General features: G+C 43.2%; 1 protein-coding gene across 1 annotated transcript in view; it reads right to left on the bottom strand.

The window, feature by feature from the left end:
- Positions 1-459: 459 nt before the first annotated feature.
- Positions 460-17,816, bottom strand: part of LOC108042330 (AF4/FMR2 family member lilli) — a 29,047-nt gene continuing 11,690 nt past the window's right edge. Inside the window, exons 2-5 of the mRNA XM_044459624.1 lie at positions 4,573-5,130; positions 4,251-4,451; positions 2,988-3,678; positions 460-2,415 (exon numbers count right to left, since the gene is read on the bottom strand). Of these exons, the coding sequence (XP_044315559.1) occupies positions 1,964-2,415; positions 2,988-3,678; positions 4,251-4,451; positions 4,573-5,130 (1,902 nt within the window). The 3' untranslated portion in view covers positions 460-1,963. The remainder of the gene's footprint in view (positions 2,416-2,987; positions 3,679-4,250; positions 4,452-4,572; positions 5,131-17,816) is intronic.

The raw sequence follows: 17,816 nt of genomic DNA, 5'->3' as shown, positions 1-17,816 counted from the left end.
ACTCGGCCCCCAACGTGAGGCCCCCCAAAAGTTGCGCCCTCAGAAAAGCGTAGGAAACGCTCCCAAGCCTCCCAAGACGACCCTCCCAATCCCGGCGTTGCCAGCCTCCCCATCCGGGCGTTGCCATTTTTCTGTTGTTAACAGTATTTAAAACTAGACTGACAACTGACTCTTATATTCTGTTCAGCATTGAACACAACCAGTCGAAGGTTTTTGTATCGGCTATATGCAAGGTTCTTGTCCACGCTAGTGTAAGCAGTTTACTTAATATCTGTTAACTAACATTAGATAAATTTATTTGAATAGGTTTTTTAATAAAATAATTTAAAGATGCTAAAATTGCTACGTGCCCAATCTCGTTAGCATCGGCAATTGCGTTAAGATAAAGATAAAGACCCATTTAGTCAAGATTAAAGCTCCAAACCCACCAAATCCTGCTCCAACAAAAAAACACACGTATTTAATGTACATATAATTCTCATAAATTCTTTATTAATTCGATTTTTAAAATGTCTTGTTTCACTTGTGTTGCCCTCGTGTTAGTTTAATTAGTTTACTCATCAATGCAAATGCCACATATTACATTATATTTAAGTATAAATATTCTCCTGCCTTGCAAGCCGTTTATCAAGTTCGTTTGGAGTATTTATTTAGGTTTAGTCAATAATTATTTGTGGTTAAATAATTTTATCAATTAATTTATATAATTAAATTCTATAATTTGCCTTGCATAGCGGTTCTCATACATACCGATGTTCCATGTGTTTCTTTGTGTTTTGTGTAAGTGTTCTCTTATTTTTACATGCACATTTATATTTGCAAAAAACATGAATGGCTATTTTGTATTTAAATATTTTATTCCGTATCTATTTAATAATCGAATGTGAGTCAAAAGCAACAGTTGAACTTAAAATTTCTCAGTATAAACTTGAAAATTATATACACTTAATAAAAAGGAAATCAGAAATAAAACTCAATTGATAGTAATCAAGAACGATAAATCCTGGAAACAGTATACAAATGTAATTTCTAAACGTTAAATACACATTTACCAACATCTATGCCTTACTTCATTTCCATAAATTTTTTTTACATTTTCTTTTATAATTTTTTAGCTTATGCATTGTAATAATTTTTCAAAGTATCACCCTGTGTTTTCTCATAGTTTTACGATTTTTTTTTTGGTTTTTTCCTTTTTTCCATTGTCTTAAAATGTACAACAATACTTCAACTTATTTATTATATTTAAATTTTTTAACAAATCGCGCACTTTAAAAACGGGCCCGGAATCTGCGGCTCTCCTAGGGACGAGAGTCCAACAATATGCAATAATAAAAAGTTGAAACAAAATCAATGCGAGTGTTTGTGTATGGCTATTGTAGGTTTACTTTTAGTAGACACTGTAGTACGTTGAACTGCTGCTTGGTTTTATTTTTATTAGAGCCGCCATGCTATCTGAATTGTATCTAATGTCGATCGTTTTCAAGGAATTTGAAGAAAAATACACGAACAAGTTTCAGAGAATTCCATTGAAACCATCCTTACAGTGGATATTTTGTAATGCCTATGGAAACCAAAATTGCGAGCTTCAAGGAAGTGAAGTTTATATTGAATTTAGCTTAGAGCCAAGTCAGCTAACCTTGGCAGCTCTACTATTTTACTGTTGTGATATTTGCAATATTTCATTTGGTTTTTGTTTATCGTTAAGTTCTATTTTAAATATGCTGTACGTAGTTGGAGGAAAAAACACTTAAAATGTTTTGTTTTGAACGAACTTCTTTAACTACATGGTTCTGCCTTGCATCCAGTGAGCCAGTGTTAATTCGTTTCGGTTTTGCGCTATATGGTTTTGACTATTTTCGCTTAGTTTGGCTTGTGTTTCGTTTTTGTCTGGAGTGTGTTTGTAATTCATTTTAAATTTAATTTAAAATAGGAACAACCCCGCTAGGGCCTCGGGCCACGCCTACTGCTGTTGGACGAGCAGCTGCTCCACCTGGTCGGCGGTGCGGAGCAGAAAGGCGGCGCTTTCGCGGTAGGCGGATATCACCTGCCGCGCGGCGGTCACCTCGTTGGCGCTCAGCTTGTGCGGCAGGATGGGCGGCGCTCGGACGGACTGACCGTCCATCCCGCCACCGCCGGCCACCAGGAGTTGTTGCTGCTGCTGTTGTTGCTGCTGCTGCTGTTGCTGCTGCTGTTGCTGCTGCTGTTGTTGTTGCTGCAGCTGCTGCAGTTGCTGGGTGGCGGTCACCAGTGCGTTGTTGTTGTTCGCATTGCTCAGGCTGGCCAAATTGGCGGCACTAAGCTGCGAGTTGATGTTGCCGGCCACGGAGCTGTTGCTGTTGTTGTTGCTGACCAAGTTGCCACCAAGGCCGCCGGACAGGCTGGTCGGCTTCATCGAGAGATCGGTGGGCGTAACTGTAAGAAAAAGCGATGGTTAGATTTTTTTTAAATCAAGTTTATATTCTTGAATGTATACTATTTTAATATAAAGGGAAAATTACACATTCTGATTTCCTAATATTGATTTCGTCTGATTTTGTACTTAAAAAATTTAAGCACTTGCCTGATTTTTTCGATATTACACATAACAAAACTGTTAAAAATGTATTTAACAAAACGGAATGTGTGGTGGGGCTTTAAGTTTGATAGAGCGAACTTTTAAAATAGCATAGATTACAATTTCACAAAATTGAAGTACTTATAAAAATGTAATATTTTGCTAAGATTTTCTTTTTTGAAGTTACACATATTCAGAAACAAATACTCGCAGTAATTTAACTTTTTAAGGTAAATAATATAAATAATACAATTTAAAACAATAATATCATTTTGATATTTATTCAGTACTAGAATTATGTCACTTTAATATTGACATTGAAATCTCTTAAGTTAAAGTTTGCTTGAAATGTGCATATGCTGAACATAGAAATTGCATTATAACTCCCACCGTAGCTAAATTTTGTTGTTTATCAATGCATTTTACTCACCATTTCCCAGGCCAGCTACTCCAGGAAAATAGCCGGGATAGCTGGGAGCCCGGCCGGCGGCTACAGCCGCAGCCGCTGCCACGAAAGGCGAGGCCGTTGAGGGGGAGCTGAAGTCCGTGGTGTAGGGACTGCTGGCCGGGAGCCCGGCTCCGTTGGAGGCACCTGCTCCATTGGCCAGGGTCAGGCCGGTGACGCTGGCGCCGCCACTCACGCTGGCATTCGAGCTGAGGGCCAGGGGAGAGCTGCGCGCCGAGCTCATCCCGCCACCGCCCCCGCCGGCGGCACCACCGCCCCCACTGCCGCCCACAGTGCCCGCTGCTCCGAAGGGCAGGACATCCGCATGCTCCGAGTTGGGCGTGGAGCGGGCGAAGCCGACGGCGCTGACGAACGGAAGGGCGGCGGCCGCCACGCTGGTCAGTCCGCCGGCGTCGCCCACGCCGCAGGTCACCGTGGCATTGCCGGCGGAGGTGGTGCTGGTGCCGCCGGCGCCCGAACTTGTGGCAGCCACCACCGCAGCGGCCGCCGCTGCCGCTGCTGCTGCGGCCACCGCACTTCCGGGAGCGGGAACTGCGTGCGTGATGGGCTCCAGGCCGATGCGCATCCGCTTGGCGTTCATCGACTCGTTCTCGCAGGCGATGGCCAGGATTTGCTCCGCCTGCACGGACGTCAGATGGGCGGGAGTGGGTCGGGTCTGTAAAAGTAGAGCAAGAGGCAGCGGGTTGATTAGTGGAAATTTTGGATATGTACAAAAGGACAGTTAAGGTTTGGATGAATGTATGTTTTGTATTATCCGCTTTAATGCATTGAAGGCATTTCAGAAGTTGAAATAAATCTTTTTTTAATGTCTGCATATTGGCCTTAAATCACTCATACGTACCTTTATACGTGCCTTTAATCAAATAATATGTTTCAACTGACATTACGTGTACTTAATACTTAAAATAATATTTTTTGAAGTTCAAATATAAAGGCTTAAAAATAATTAAATTTTTATTGTGCGCAATCGAGAAAACCGAAAAATTATAAAGAACAAAATATGGGGCCTTAATGGTTAAAGGTTTTCTAAAAACTATGTTTTCACAGTTGGTCTAAAATTCACGAATTTACTTATTCTCTTGAAATTGTATTGGCTTAGTTTTTGTAAGTCCTCAATGTTTAAAAAAGATTTACATAAACTTGAATTAAAAAAGGGGAATAAATTAGCTAAAAAATGATTGTCCTTTCTAAGTATAAGTATAAGTTTAATCTACACATTAAACTCACCGTATTCTCCCATCCATCGCGGGTCTTCTTGTTGCGCCGACAGGACTTGAGATAGGTGCGGATGCGTTTGCGGGATCGGTCGCTGAACTCGGGGAACTGCCGGGCGCAGGAGTCGATGATGGCCTGGATCTTCTCCTTGGGCTGCTTCGAGATGGGAATGATGCGATCGAGATTCTCATCGACAAACAGCCGCACGAACATCTGAAAGAGGCGGGGATGCGTTATAGTAACCCAATATAAAATCGTGACCAGATGTCTGGCGAATCTTTGGCAACGCTTGGCTTTACATTCGCCGCTCACTCACAGCTCACGCTTTACTCACATTGAAGGCCTTGAGCCGCTCGGGATCGTGTGTGGTGGCCAGTTTCTCGTCCAGCTTGTCGTCGGAGTCGTCCTCGGAGACCTCGTCCTCCTCCTTCTGCCCGGACGAGTTGGTCTCGTCCTGCGTCTCCATGGGCGAGTGGGCATCCTGGCGCGGCACCGGTGACAGCGAGCTGTCCATCTTGCCGCTGGCCGCCGCCGCCGCAGCGGCATTCTGGGCCAGGGCGTTCTGGTATTGCGCCCACAGGCCGCCCACCACGCTCAGGTCGGGACCCTCCGTTCCATTGCGCACCGCCGTCGAGTTCTGGTAGTTCCAGGCCAGCAGCATCAGCTTCAGCTTGTCCGCGTCCTTCATCAGGCCGGCGTACGCCTCGGATTCGCTGACCAGGCCTCCGCCCAGTCCACTGACCACCTCGCCTAGGAGTCCGCCGGTGCCGCCCACTCCGCTGCCGCCGCCACCCGCTCCAGCCCCCACCCCTCCTCCGGCGACGCCTCCAACGCCCACACCGACCACGCTGCTGGTGTCGGTGCTCACGACCGGTGTTGCCGGAATGGTTTCCTGCGAAGAGAAATGGGTGAAAGGTACTGGATGAGTACAAAGTTCATTTGTAACACCTTTATTCTTGTCTAGATTAGGTATATTTATAAGCATTACTACGCTTTTACAAGTAATTTTGATGGTTTAATAAGTTTTTACAAATGTTAATTGTAAATCTCAATCTGGTTGTGTTATCATTTTGTTTTTAGGTATTAGTTAAAATACTGGATAAGCACAAAGTTTGTTTGTAATAACTTCGATTATGTATTGGAATAAATATATTTATTAAAAATGGATTGCTGGTCTAATATGTTTTTACACTACTTAATTGCTCAAAAAGTGTAAATTTTTTAAGTTATCATTTTTAACAATTTAATCGATTGGTGACTCTACGTTTAATTCAAATTAGAAATTGTAAAATCGGCATTAAATCAACCTTAGAATTATTTTCAAACTGTAAAACGGTTCGGCCATTTTTTAAATTTTTTTGCGGAAGCGACGAGCGAACTTTTCCGAGACCGCATAAAGTTTCGGGACTCCGTTCGATATGCCAAATCCCAATGATTAGAAGTAGGACCAGTTGGAAGTTCGTTAGACCATTCAAAAGAATGCAAAAAAGACGTAACGTCAAAGAAAGAGTCCCAAACCCCAGTCAAGGGCTTCAAGGGGAAAGTTTTACCGACTTTCATCTTCAGGCCAGGTCCAGTTCACCCTCAATCTGTTCCTTTTTCCTGGCTGTCCATTCTTGGGGTTGCCTTTTTTCACTGTCCGCCTTTTGTGCACTGGAAATTAGTCGAGTTGGTGGGGCCAGGGTTGGGTCACTTAAGGGTAGGGGGGCCGACGGGTTGGTTTGGGGTTCCAGCCCGCCCCTTTGCGGCCAACATGGCTCTAATGAAACATTTCGCCCAAGACGTTGGTCGTCCGGCACACAAGCTTTTTTCCTCCGCACTCCTTTGGTTTTGTGGTTGAAGGACACTTCTAAGGTGGGGCAGTGGTGGGGTTCTGAGATTGGGGCTTGGGACTGGGAATGGCAGCACAAATGAAGCTGTGTTCCGTGTGGATGGCCAACGGGATTGAGGCTTCCTTCTTTTTCCCTTTAAACGTGAATGGACTTCAAGTCTTAATTAACATTAATTTGCTGGATCTCTGGGGCATATGGGTGGGTAACTCTGGGAAATGATTTGGGGAATGTTTGAAGGGACCAAACTGAGTTCTAAGAACATGGGTCCCAATTTAAAGCGTCAATAGTTTTTTCAGTGTATTCTGTTATCTGGTCTAACTGTAACGTTACCTACAGGGCAGGCTGTACCTTCTTTATTCATAAGTTAATTATCATGAGACCCTTTTTTCCTACAGCTTGCTGCAGTCCTTGTACAATTTTATTCACTCTTCGGCTTTCGAGTTGAGTTTGAACAAATATTTTGTAGTCTATTGCCAGAAAGTGAAACAAATATTTGATTTCTTACCTACAGCCTTCCCTGTTTATATATATATCATACAGTTCAATGCAGAGGCACACCCGACCACACACACACACTCACACACACAGCAGCACATCATGTGCAATTTCTTTTAATTTCTTCAGCACGATTGCGTAGTTGGGTTTCGAATTTGAATTCTCATTAGACTAAGTTGTCAGGCCACAGCTCGAGACCGACTCGAGACTGACAGTTCGCCTCGTTCCCTAAGAACCACCCACATCCAGAGCTTGTCTCAAGCATCCTCGCTCGCACCTCCCCCGAAAACCAATGTCGTAACCACAAAAACTTTGGAGTTACCCCAAGCCCCCAAACACACACAAACACCGACACACACACACACACGAGCTGGGGTGTGAGACTGAGACAAAAACTAATGCATATGTTTAGGCATTTTAATTTATATACACACACACACACACGGGGGAGAAGTTCTAAGAAAGCTCACACACACTAGCCCCCTCCTATTCCCACTGCCCTTTCCAATCCGAAACCCTAAGCCCCCAGACCACCTTCTTCGTCGTTGATAAAAGCAACTTCCATTTCATTTAAACTACAATTTCCTTGACAGTGCACAGAGGCAACACCAAGCAGGGATGTTGTTCGGTCTGGGGTGGTGGTGATGGGAGGGAAGGGGGTGGATGTGGGCGACTGGGACTCAGGTCCTGGCAACCCTTTCACGCACTTATGAGTTAAACGCAAATTTTCTTAGCTGCCTTTTAGGCGCTGCTCCGCAGGAAAGGAGTGGGAGGAGCAGCAGCAGCAGCCTCTGTCTGGAGAAATATGTCATCGGCAGTTGGTGGCGGAGGGAATGGCAAGGGGCCAAAGGACGAAGGACGCAGGAAGCAGGACGATTCCTGGCTGGGTGGTAATTCATTATGCGTGTGCTTAGAGGTTGCCGGCGTCGGCATTGTAGTGGTGTGCCTGTGCCTGTGCCTGTGCTCCAGACGCAGTCGAAGTCAAAGTCTGCTTTTAGGCTGGCAGCAAGCAACAGCACATGTTTATCCTCCGCCTCCTGTCACCTCATCGGATTGTTAGTTCTGGGTGCTGCCTTCTGCATTGAACTCTGCCACCCCCGTAGCTTTGCTTTAACTAGTAAGATGCCACAAGCCCGCATATTTCTGATATTTAGAGGAGCATCCTGCCCATCCCACATCTTGGGGCCGCTACCGAAAAAGGGTTACAAAATTGTGTGAGCGACTTCAAAAGCAACTTTCCGGCGGGACGAGAGATGGAAGTAAATGCTAGGATTTATGGCCACTCCTCCTGTGTGTTCCTATGTGTGTGTTTCTCTGCCTGGCAGGTGTTACTCATACGCCTCGTGGGCTGCTGTCAGGCCCAAAACAAATTACTTGCCAAGAAGGGACAGCCCCTCATCTTTGGCCTGCGGCTGCTGGCAAAGTCAAGGTTGCTCGGGATGAGCTTAAGTCGTGCATGAGGAGCTCGAGCCAAATCCGTAAGTAGAATCCTAACTTCGGGCCTCGTTCAGTCACAAAGACTCCCGACGGGGTTGTTCCGGTTCCGTCTCAGCCATGGACTTCGAAAAATGTTGCCAGTGCTCCGGACCCCAAGTCTTTGTCCGGTCACTGTCTCCTCGGCAATTCGAGTTTCCTTTTAATTAATGGAAAATGTGTACATGTGGCCAGGCTCTTCAATAGTCAAAGATATGAGGAAGGACTGACAAGTTACTATGGTCGACTTGATTGGCAAAAGAAATTGAAAGAAGTTGCCCGAGTTGTGAGCGCAGTTGACTGGCACAGGTTGGATAGAAATTCGTCTAGGGAGTTTTAGTTTTCATATTCCAGAAAAACTATAATAAAGAACTAAGAGCTCCTAAAAAAGAGCAATGGAACCCCAGGCTCACATAGCTTCCAGTGCAAACTCTCTATTCCACTGGAACGCAGATATTTTTTCCACATGGTGACATTCCATTTGGGTTAAAAATCCGGCTGCAACCCTCGAATGCATTAAATGCATGTACTGCGTCATAGAATATATATATAATAGCCCGAAAAAACTCGTACAATAAAATAATATCTACGCTGGTCAAAGCAATTACAAAAAGTGAGCGGCACAAGCATGGAAACTGCATTCTACGTGATGGGGGCGGTGCACCATCATAAAAAATAAATTGAGAATATAGAAAAAATCAGTGGATGGTGTGGGTAGGAAACGTCGGGACAGTTTCAAATTAGTTACCAGCCACGGTTTTAGCCGTCGGCTGGCTGATCAAAGGGTTGGGGAAGCGTAACAACTCACAACAAATACCCTGTCGTATATATGAAATATTGAAAGCGATATACATAAGTGATATGTGTGCGTTTACATAGGATGTATGTGACTTTGGTATTTGTATAGGGTGGCAAGTTATTTGTTTGTTCGACGCCCAAAAAAGCGACAAAGGGCGTGTTATGAATCAGGTAATAACAGGCTTAGTTTGATAGTCCTAAATGGAGATTATGGCCAGTTAAGCTGTGCATTGATTTTTAAACGCCGTTAGATGATTAAAAAGTTTGTTTTTTGGGGCTATCACTTATTGTATTTATCCGAAAGTACCGTATATTCAAAAGTGATCAAAGCTTGAAATTGAATATTTTTTCTAGTTTAATATGATCACTCCAGTAATGCTGCATGACCCTAATCGGAATATATCTTTCCAGCCTGTTGTTCTCGAATCATTTGCATATTTGCTCCATGAATGTCGTCATGACAACGGCCAGCACTCATACGCCCCGTGTGCTTTTATAAAATTTTCGCGTTTCCGTCGAAAATTCTATTTTATTTTTCTCTCCACACGCACAAAAGCAAAAGGGAGAAACAGTTCAGATGCGGGGCCAGTGGAAACTGTTGTTGCCACCGTTCTAGCTAAAAAGCGAATGCAACTGCAGGTGAAGCGCGGGAAGTGAGAATAATGGGGAGTCATCATCGTTCTTATTTTATGCTTTGCACTTGCCGCGAGAAATGAACAAAGTGCAATAACAATTGGCAAAAAAAAAATGCAGCTGCAGTGAAAGGTGAGATTTTATAAAAATCAAGGAGAAGCTGGAGTGTTGGGTAGTTTGACTTAAACTCAAGAAAAGAAAAATAGTTTGCAACGTTTTTATGCATTAATTATAATTATCTTTGTGGCATATTAAAGAAATAATATTTCTTTTAAAAAAAAATTTTTTTTTTCGAAACGATTAGAGCCATGTAATAAAGTTTATCCAAGCAGTAAAGGGCATTGCAGTGTGTTACCAACGAAGGAAGCATGGAATCAAGGCTTAGTACCGATTGCATTTGTGTGGGAATTTAGGAGAGGTGGAGAGTGCTGTTTTGGACCACCCTAAAGCGCAACCTCTGGCATTCCCGCAATCCCTCTGCCACCCTTCGTATTTGATGATGTTTTGCTTTTCCATTTTCCACCCAACGGTAGGCAACCTTATTTAGCAAATAAAAACGAGTGAAAAAATTGGAAAAAACGTTCCCATCGCGCACTTGATTTGCTTTTTTCCGCGTTTCCCGTTTCAGCTCACGCTGCCCGGCCACAAAACGGGTCAAAGTTACTCACATCAGAACGCTTTATATTTCGGAAGGCGGTTTGGGGGCGTGTAATCGCTGCGCTTGTTACATACATTTCGGGGCCACTGTAACTAACGCAACATGCCACTCAATCGCCCAACAATAAAAGCAGGAGCCGTCGCCTTTTATGCTGCACACGAATATTATTTGCCCAGCGCCATAAAGTATGCAACATTTTGTTGACCAACGCGAAGTTAGTCACTGAAAGCAGAGAGTACTTTTTGAATATAGACGGGGAATGGGCAGCACTTCTTCCCTGTCTGGTCTGATTAGTTTATGATGTGGTTAGGACGAGACGGTCGGTTGACTGAGTCGAATAATGGGATTGGGCTGGGAAATATTGCTTTTACATTCTATAACGCCCAGCTTGACCGCTGATTTTTAATGACAGTTTCGGGCGGACCTAGTATTTTGTAAATGTTAAGTGTATCTTCAAGGTAACAAAGGTCTTGCGTGTTTTTATATGAGGCAATGAAAAAGTAGTATAAATAAACACCTACGATTAGTTTTCGTCTGCACTGTCATTTAGACTACAAAACGGGATAGCCTTTTATTTATGATTTCGTAATGTCTTTTAATATCTGTTAAAAAAATTAGCTAGTACATATTCAAAGATTTAAAACAGAAGAAAATAAAAAATAAAACAAATTTACTGTTGATTTTTAAGAGTAAAATTTACGGGAATGTGAAAATTTAAAACTAAGAAAAGTGTGAATTGTAAATAGTCTTTAATATGTTCGTAACTGTTTTTTTATCAGTAAGAATCTAAACCATAGGTTGTTGACTAAATTGATAAATTACTCCTTGCCAATTAATTAATAATTCAATTTAATAAACATTTTTTTCCTCATAAACTTATCCATTTCCCAGTGCCTCTTTTTATTTTGTTAATTATAGAGTCAAATTTCTCGGACTGACAGGCAAAATCGTTTTCCGTCATTCCCTTTGAAGCGGCTCATTTGTAATTTATCCAATGTCCTTATATATCGTTTTTTTACACGCCCCCTATCGCCGCATCACGTTCCCAAATTGAAACATAATATTGTCAGACATTGATGCCCGTTTCCTTCAACGACCGCAACCGCACGAGCCCCCCCACTTCCACTCCCTCGTCGAGGATCTTTCCCTGGCCACTTAACCACATTCGGCCCTGCCTATATTCCCGCCCATGCCACACCATACCACGACACCCCACCTCACCAACAGCAATCTGTCGCAGAGGTGCGTAAATAAAATACAAAAAAGAACGCCTACAAGTATGTAAAGAATACCCCGCATATGTTCGGGGATGCCCCATATGGACCAGTTAACCGAAGCCACCAGAGGAGAAAAACATTTCTTCGGCCAGGCGGGTGACGGTCGCTTTTTTAACGCTTTTTGCACTTGCCATTTGTGTAACGGCCTTCCCAACTTTTTCCCTTATTTGTATTTCCCATTTACAACAACAAAAGCAGTGGGTGTGTGGGGGGGCGGGTTGGAGAAGTGGGAGGAACGTGGGTGGCGGTGCATCCCGCTTATCAACGATTGCAGACTGCGTGCGTTATGCGTGAGAGGAAAAAGGAGAAAAAACACAGAGACACAAATGGCAATTGGTGCGCACACATTTTTAAAGGCGGAGCTTTTTTGGTCCTTTTTTCGCAGCAGCCGCTCTGCTCTTGCCACACACACACACACTGGAACACACACTGGCACACACTCTCGCCGCTCACTGGACAGCAGTAGCGGTAGGCTCCACTGCATCAGTGTTGGCGTGTAAAAATATTACGCATGCAAAAATATATACACATATAAAAAGGAGAAAATAAAAAAAAAAGTATCGCGGAACCAGCCGACGTGAGACGAGCGAATGCAACGAATGCACCAGTGAGCGAGGCTTTAAAAAAAAAACAAAAAGGGGGTAATGTATCGGGGGGCATTATTATCAATGAGGAGGCCATGGAACCGATTTCTGTTGCAGCGATGGAGGGATGGTGAAAAAATGCTGGATCACATACAAGGAAATCTACTTACTCATCTGCCCGGCTTTGGACCACGCCAGACATCACAATTAATGCCCACCACGCAAATGCACGCACACTGGCTGCGTTGTAGGTTCGCTGGGTTGTTGCCCAGTTAATGCCACCCATCCAGGATCCAACCAATTCCTCCCAAACCCCTCCCCCGCCACACACACTCACACACAGATGCAATCCCAACCCCACCTTGCAATAATTTCAACACCCCCCTTTTGGACAGCAAACAAAAATTGCATTTTATTTTTGGTTTTTGCGCCTGATGGCGGACGCATTCCAGTCCTTTTTTTTTGCAACCCCTACAAATCACAATCCCCACCATCTCATCCCTTAGTTGCACGCATGATGTGCCCGTTAGTCAATGCATTAGCTGAACAAGCCGAGCTGGCTGCACCCGGCAAATGGAGGTGTAAGAGGGGCTTGACAAGAGGGGGGCGGCGGGAATGGCCGCGTGTGTGAATCGCCTGAAAGTGGGCAAATGGTTTGCCCATGAAAATTGGTGGAAAATGTTTTTCTATTTTTCTACGTGAATCGGGGGGAAAGAAAGGCGCTTACCGCTCACTGACATCGCCTAATAAAACACAAAACATATTATTTTGTCTATACCGAAAATAAATAAAATACATATATCCTAAGCCCAACATTATACTTGAATTTCTTTTTGAAGGTAACCACTCAAAACCTATAACTCTAGAGAATGTTTCAGAAGTTCAACAATCTTACTTAATTCCTAGTATTCCTACCACAGTTTGTAATCGCTAATGATTTTTGACAGCCTTACTTAAAAGTTTCCTGCGCATTTGCTAATTAGATTGCATTGAATATTCGGCGTACGAATGCGTTAAATGCGGCGTATTGTTTACCGAGCTATTTACTTGCTACACTACTTGGCACACCTTTCTTAAGTACTCTCTAAAACCATTTCGAAATTCTTTGAGACCCCAGTTCAAAGACATGTAGAGGTGCTGCTGATGATGGGACCCCAAGTTCCGACGCTGATTTGCGCCTTGGATTTGCATATGAATTCTCATCATCATGATGATGAAGATGGCGGCGATGTGCAGAATGTGCTGTTGACGACACCTGCACGTCGGCACTGCGTTGCAGTTAAGTGAAATCTATGGCACAGTGCTTCCGCACCTTCCACACTCACGCACATTCCGCATACGCCATGTGTGCAGCTGGCCAACAGCATCGTTTTGGGCAAACGAGAGGGCGAGACTTTGTCACTTCAGGTGAGAGGGAAAGCCAAACGGCAGTTGAGGTAGACCCAAAACCAATGCGATGCCCATGGGTGTTTGGCAAATGCGAGTAAGGACAGCGATCGACTACACTTAAGCTGACTGTGAGTCCTGGACCAGGACAATGGAGGAGCATTCTGTAACGTGACCCATCTCGGGCTTATTATCATAATCCGAGTGCGGGGCAGCAGTCGAGTTTGGCTGGGGTGGTGTATAAGCGATTAATTTGGCGTTTACGGTTGTGGTAAATAAATATGCATATCAATTAAGCCTTTCGCTTTGCTTTTACTTAGTATCTAATTAAATTTCATTTACTGTAATAAAACAGTAAGAATTGTAATCATTTAAACGCATCTTTTCTCTCAAACATGTAAACAGTTGACTTTTTTAAAAAAACGGACAATAATTAAAATTAATCCTTTGAATAATAGACTTATTTTATATTTTTGATGTCTTGACGGTCCGGAAGCATTGTTTATTAAAGCAGGTCGAGATACTTCTATGCTGCAGCCTTTTTTCGCTATATTTTATTACATTATTCATGTACACCACCGAATGTGTGTTTACACAGGAAGAAAAAATGTAAGCTCTTTTAATTTAACAACTATTTTTGGTTCTCATTGTTTGACTATTGAGTGTAGATTATGAACAGTACCTTTACAATAGTATTCAGAATATTTTAGAGCAAGCAACTCATTTGAAAGTCAAAATTATTTCTCTGTGTATATGTTTGATAAAAAATTATTTGAATATGCAAATGCCTGAAAAGGAATCGCATGGCCAAACATTTAAATGTTTTTCCCAATCGAGCCTTTTTAATATTTTTTTGCATTTTTATTTGTATGAAGCTTTGTTTTTATGTTGCGTCGTGGGGATAAAAAATAATGTATACACCGACTTATGTAACCAACTGTACAATGGAATAGTGCTCTGTGCAGCTCTATTAAATATTAAACAAATGAAATATTAAAGCAAACTAAATATATGTGCAGCCAAAAAATCATAACATATACAAATGCCAAATTAAACAAAGCTCAAAAGAACTAAAACATACAAATAAAATTTGGTGTACATAAATATGTGTATATATAACATATATTTTCTGATGGTGGAACCAGCGCTGATTGATGCGGTTTCTGCTTTTGACATTTTTTATCATCCATTTCGCAACAAATATATTTTTTAAAACTAAATAATAAAGCACACGCCAATAATGCAAGAAAATTAACCCGTCAGATTGAGTATAAGAATATTCGTTATAAAAACAGATATATGAAAATATCGTACACATTTTTAAAGTAAATTGGAAAAGTTTCTTCGAGTGCTAGAAACTGTTCATAAAGAACATTCATAGAAATACATCCATAGACCTATAGTGTAGACCTATGGCAATGAACATTAAACCAATTAAATAACCCCTGTTAACCTTATCCAATATTCGAGTCAGGGTCTGGGTCGTTTCTCTATTAAAACAAAACCTCGTTAGAGAATTCCATTAAAGCGCTGAGATGAATCCTCCGCCGTCAATCGGACGTATTCCATCCGGCACGGACACCCTCTGCGAATGCCAAGCAATGTGAAAAATCAAATTCAACTTCAGCCATCACGATTTTCATTGCAAACGGATGTGGAGGCGCTCCCTCTCCTGTGCCCCTCTACCCACCATCGTCCATTTCCCCAACTTAAGCATCGCCTTCGATCGAAACAAATCATAATCAAATCGAATTTCAGTTGATTTTCACTCGCAAAGACAGTCGCAGTGGCTCAGTGGCCTTCTCCCTAAACTAAAACCCAAGGAAGGCGACTCATTTCCAGGAAAACTAAGGGGATGCTACGAAAGTCCGGGGGGGGGAATGGGAATATGGCAGAGCCGAGAGGAAAGCGCAAACAAAAAGAAAAAAGAGAAAAAATCGCACATAAAATTGATGATAAACCATTCCAAATAATATTTTCCTCTTTGACGCTCGGGATGGAAGAAATGGTAGGTGGAAACTTCTTGGCACAAGGCTGCCTCGTGGCATTCCTAACTCCACGGCTCAGGATTTTTGGCAGAGGAAATACTCCGAAGTCTGAAGGCAAAATGATGAATTATTTGCTGCCTCTTTCGTTAGGCGTCAAAGTTTCCCTGGCTGCGGGGGTTGGGATGGCTTTGGGTTTGGGTTTGGCTTAGGATGAGGGAAAAAACATAAAAATGGATGCGCAGGCCAAACAAGCGTTTCACGAAAGGTGGAGCCCCCAGTCCCACAGTCCCACAATCCTCCACAGCCCCCCCAAAAACCCTCTGCCCATCCGAGCCAAACGGTTTTTGACACAATTTGTGCCACTGTCTGAATTTGGCCGTTGCCGGGACGAAGTGGGCGGGGCAGTTGGATTGGGTTTTGGTGGTGTCTGCTGCTTGAATGATTTTTAAACGAGGCAAGAAATCCCAAAAGATGCGGCAAACGTTTTGCTGGCATGAGCTCACGTGGGCCCTCTCTCGCATTGCGAACGCCTCCCCCTTGGGCCTTACGAATATCCTTTTTTTGCTGGTGATATTTTTTCGTATAAATGGGCGTCCTTTATGGGCAGTTCCCAACCCCCAACCCTCAACCTCCGGCCCACGCCTCATTCCTCCCGCGGGCAGCAGATAATACAACAAACATTCTGGGAAAAAGTTTTTTTTATTATTTGGCTGCCACCATCGATGGTACGAGGTCTAGCTGCACAAGAGTGGCGGGCTTTTCTGGGTTAGGTCTGAGACTTAATTTGAAAAAGAGTTTCGGCCTCAGTTTTTTTTTCGGCTGCGAGGAGAGCGGGTGGTGGCTAGATCACAGCTAGATGTCCGGAAAGGGTTGCTTTTTGAGAATTAATTTACCAAAAAGGTTTGTTTGCAGCATATAAACAAATTGGACGCGCGAAGAATGGGTACAAAAAGTGTAAGCATTTAAAACTCTACGATATTTTTTTTCAAAAAATTCTAGCTTAAAATTAGGAAACATCATAAAATTTAGAAAACCTCTTATCTACATTTAAGATCTTGGTAAGGTAAGTGTTGGAATGAAATGATGCAGTTTTCTTTCAACGACGTAAAATTGCCTTATTATTTTGTTAGAATTTTGTGCATACCTACATAATCAGCTTAATTTTTGGGGCTGGATGCTTAGGTGCCAGTTTTTGTTATGAAAACAATGCAATGCAATTTTGTAACTAATAATGATTTTATAATAACAGAGAAAGTTCCTATCGCATATAGCTCAAGCCCATTTTTCCACTTTCTCTTTGGATCAAATCCTGCCCTGAACCCAAAACCAATACATCGATTCCTGTTTAAGTGTTGTTAATTATTGGTATCTTTATACTGGCATAATAGATAGGCATAGGATAACCCTTGATCCCTAAGCAAAGGCATCCAGTTAAAAAGGAGATGCATGCATTATACTCTGATAATAAATTGCCAAAATAGGAATTTTTGTTAAATATCTTTCTGTGTCCAATACCGTTTTATGATCTATTAAAAATTATAATTAGCTTATAAAAATAGAAAATAAGTTACAAGTTACATACAACTTTTTAAGGAAGCTACTCTAAAAAATTGTCATTTGATTTGTGATTTCGTTCAATGTCAAATATCGTTTGCAGTCATTTTATCGGCGTTCAGTCTGCCTTTCAATCAGCCCAGTCCTCTTTCTGGTGCTTTCTACTCCCAGAATTTAAGTCCTATGGAGCGTCTGTCTGCAGAAGCTGAGGATAAACCACGGCCCCGCCAAACTTCTCGTCTCTGCAGGCGGCACTGGATGGCCGGCGCCAACATAATCAACAACGCCTGCAACTCGGCACAGGAAGTTGCCCCAACTCTAGATGCCTCCCACTCCAGACAGACCTCCCCCACCACCCCCCCAAACGGTTTTCACCACACCCCCCTAAAAACACAATCCCCGAAGCGCACTTGAGTTTTGAGAAAGAGCGCCTGAAAGTTGGCAGCACAAAATTTCCAGCAGAGTCGGCGTTGGCGGTTTTACAACCTTCGCGTGTCCTCCGACTCCTCGCCTTGCTGTCGGGCTGGTCTCGTCCTTTTTGGCGGCCGCACCTGCACCACCATCACCACCTCCCGCTGGGAGTAAGCACACCTAGCCGGGACGTCCTCGGTCCTCGTCATCGTCGTCTAGCAGCGGCAACCTTCGCAAATGGTAACAATTTCAATTTCTCTGCCGCCTTATCGCACCCGCGCACATATGTGTGGGTGTGTGTGTGGGGATGTATGTGTGTGGGAGTGTGGGGGTGGCCCAAGTCCAGACCCGAACCCGAAACCCTCTCGACCCGCCTCCAAACTTTCCAGCTCAAAGTTACCGATTTTCGCTTGGGTGCAAAAAAAAAAAAAAAGGGAAAAATGCGCCCGACGAGGACGAAATTATTACGAACTTGGAGGCGTGGCGGAA

This window comes from Drosophila rhopaloa, unplaced genomic scaffold (assembly GCF_018152115.1).
Source record: "Drosophila rhopaloa isolate 14029-0021.01 unplaced genomic scaffold, ASM1815211v1 contig_2, whole genome shotgun sequence".
Classification (NCBI taxonomy): Eukaryota; Metazoa; Arthropoda; class Insecta; order Diptera; family Drosophilidae; genus Drosophila; species Drosophila rhopaloa.
Note: the sequence above shows the minus strand (reverse complement) of the source record. Positions and strands in the feature narration are given on the sequence as shown.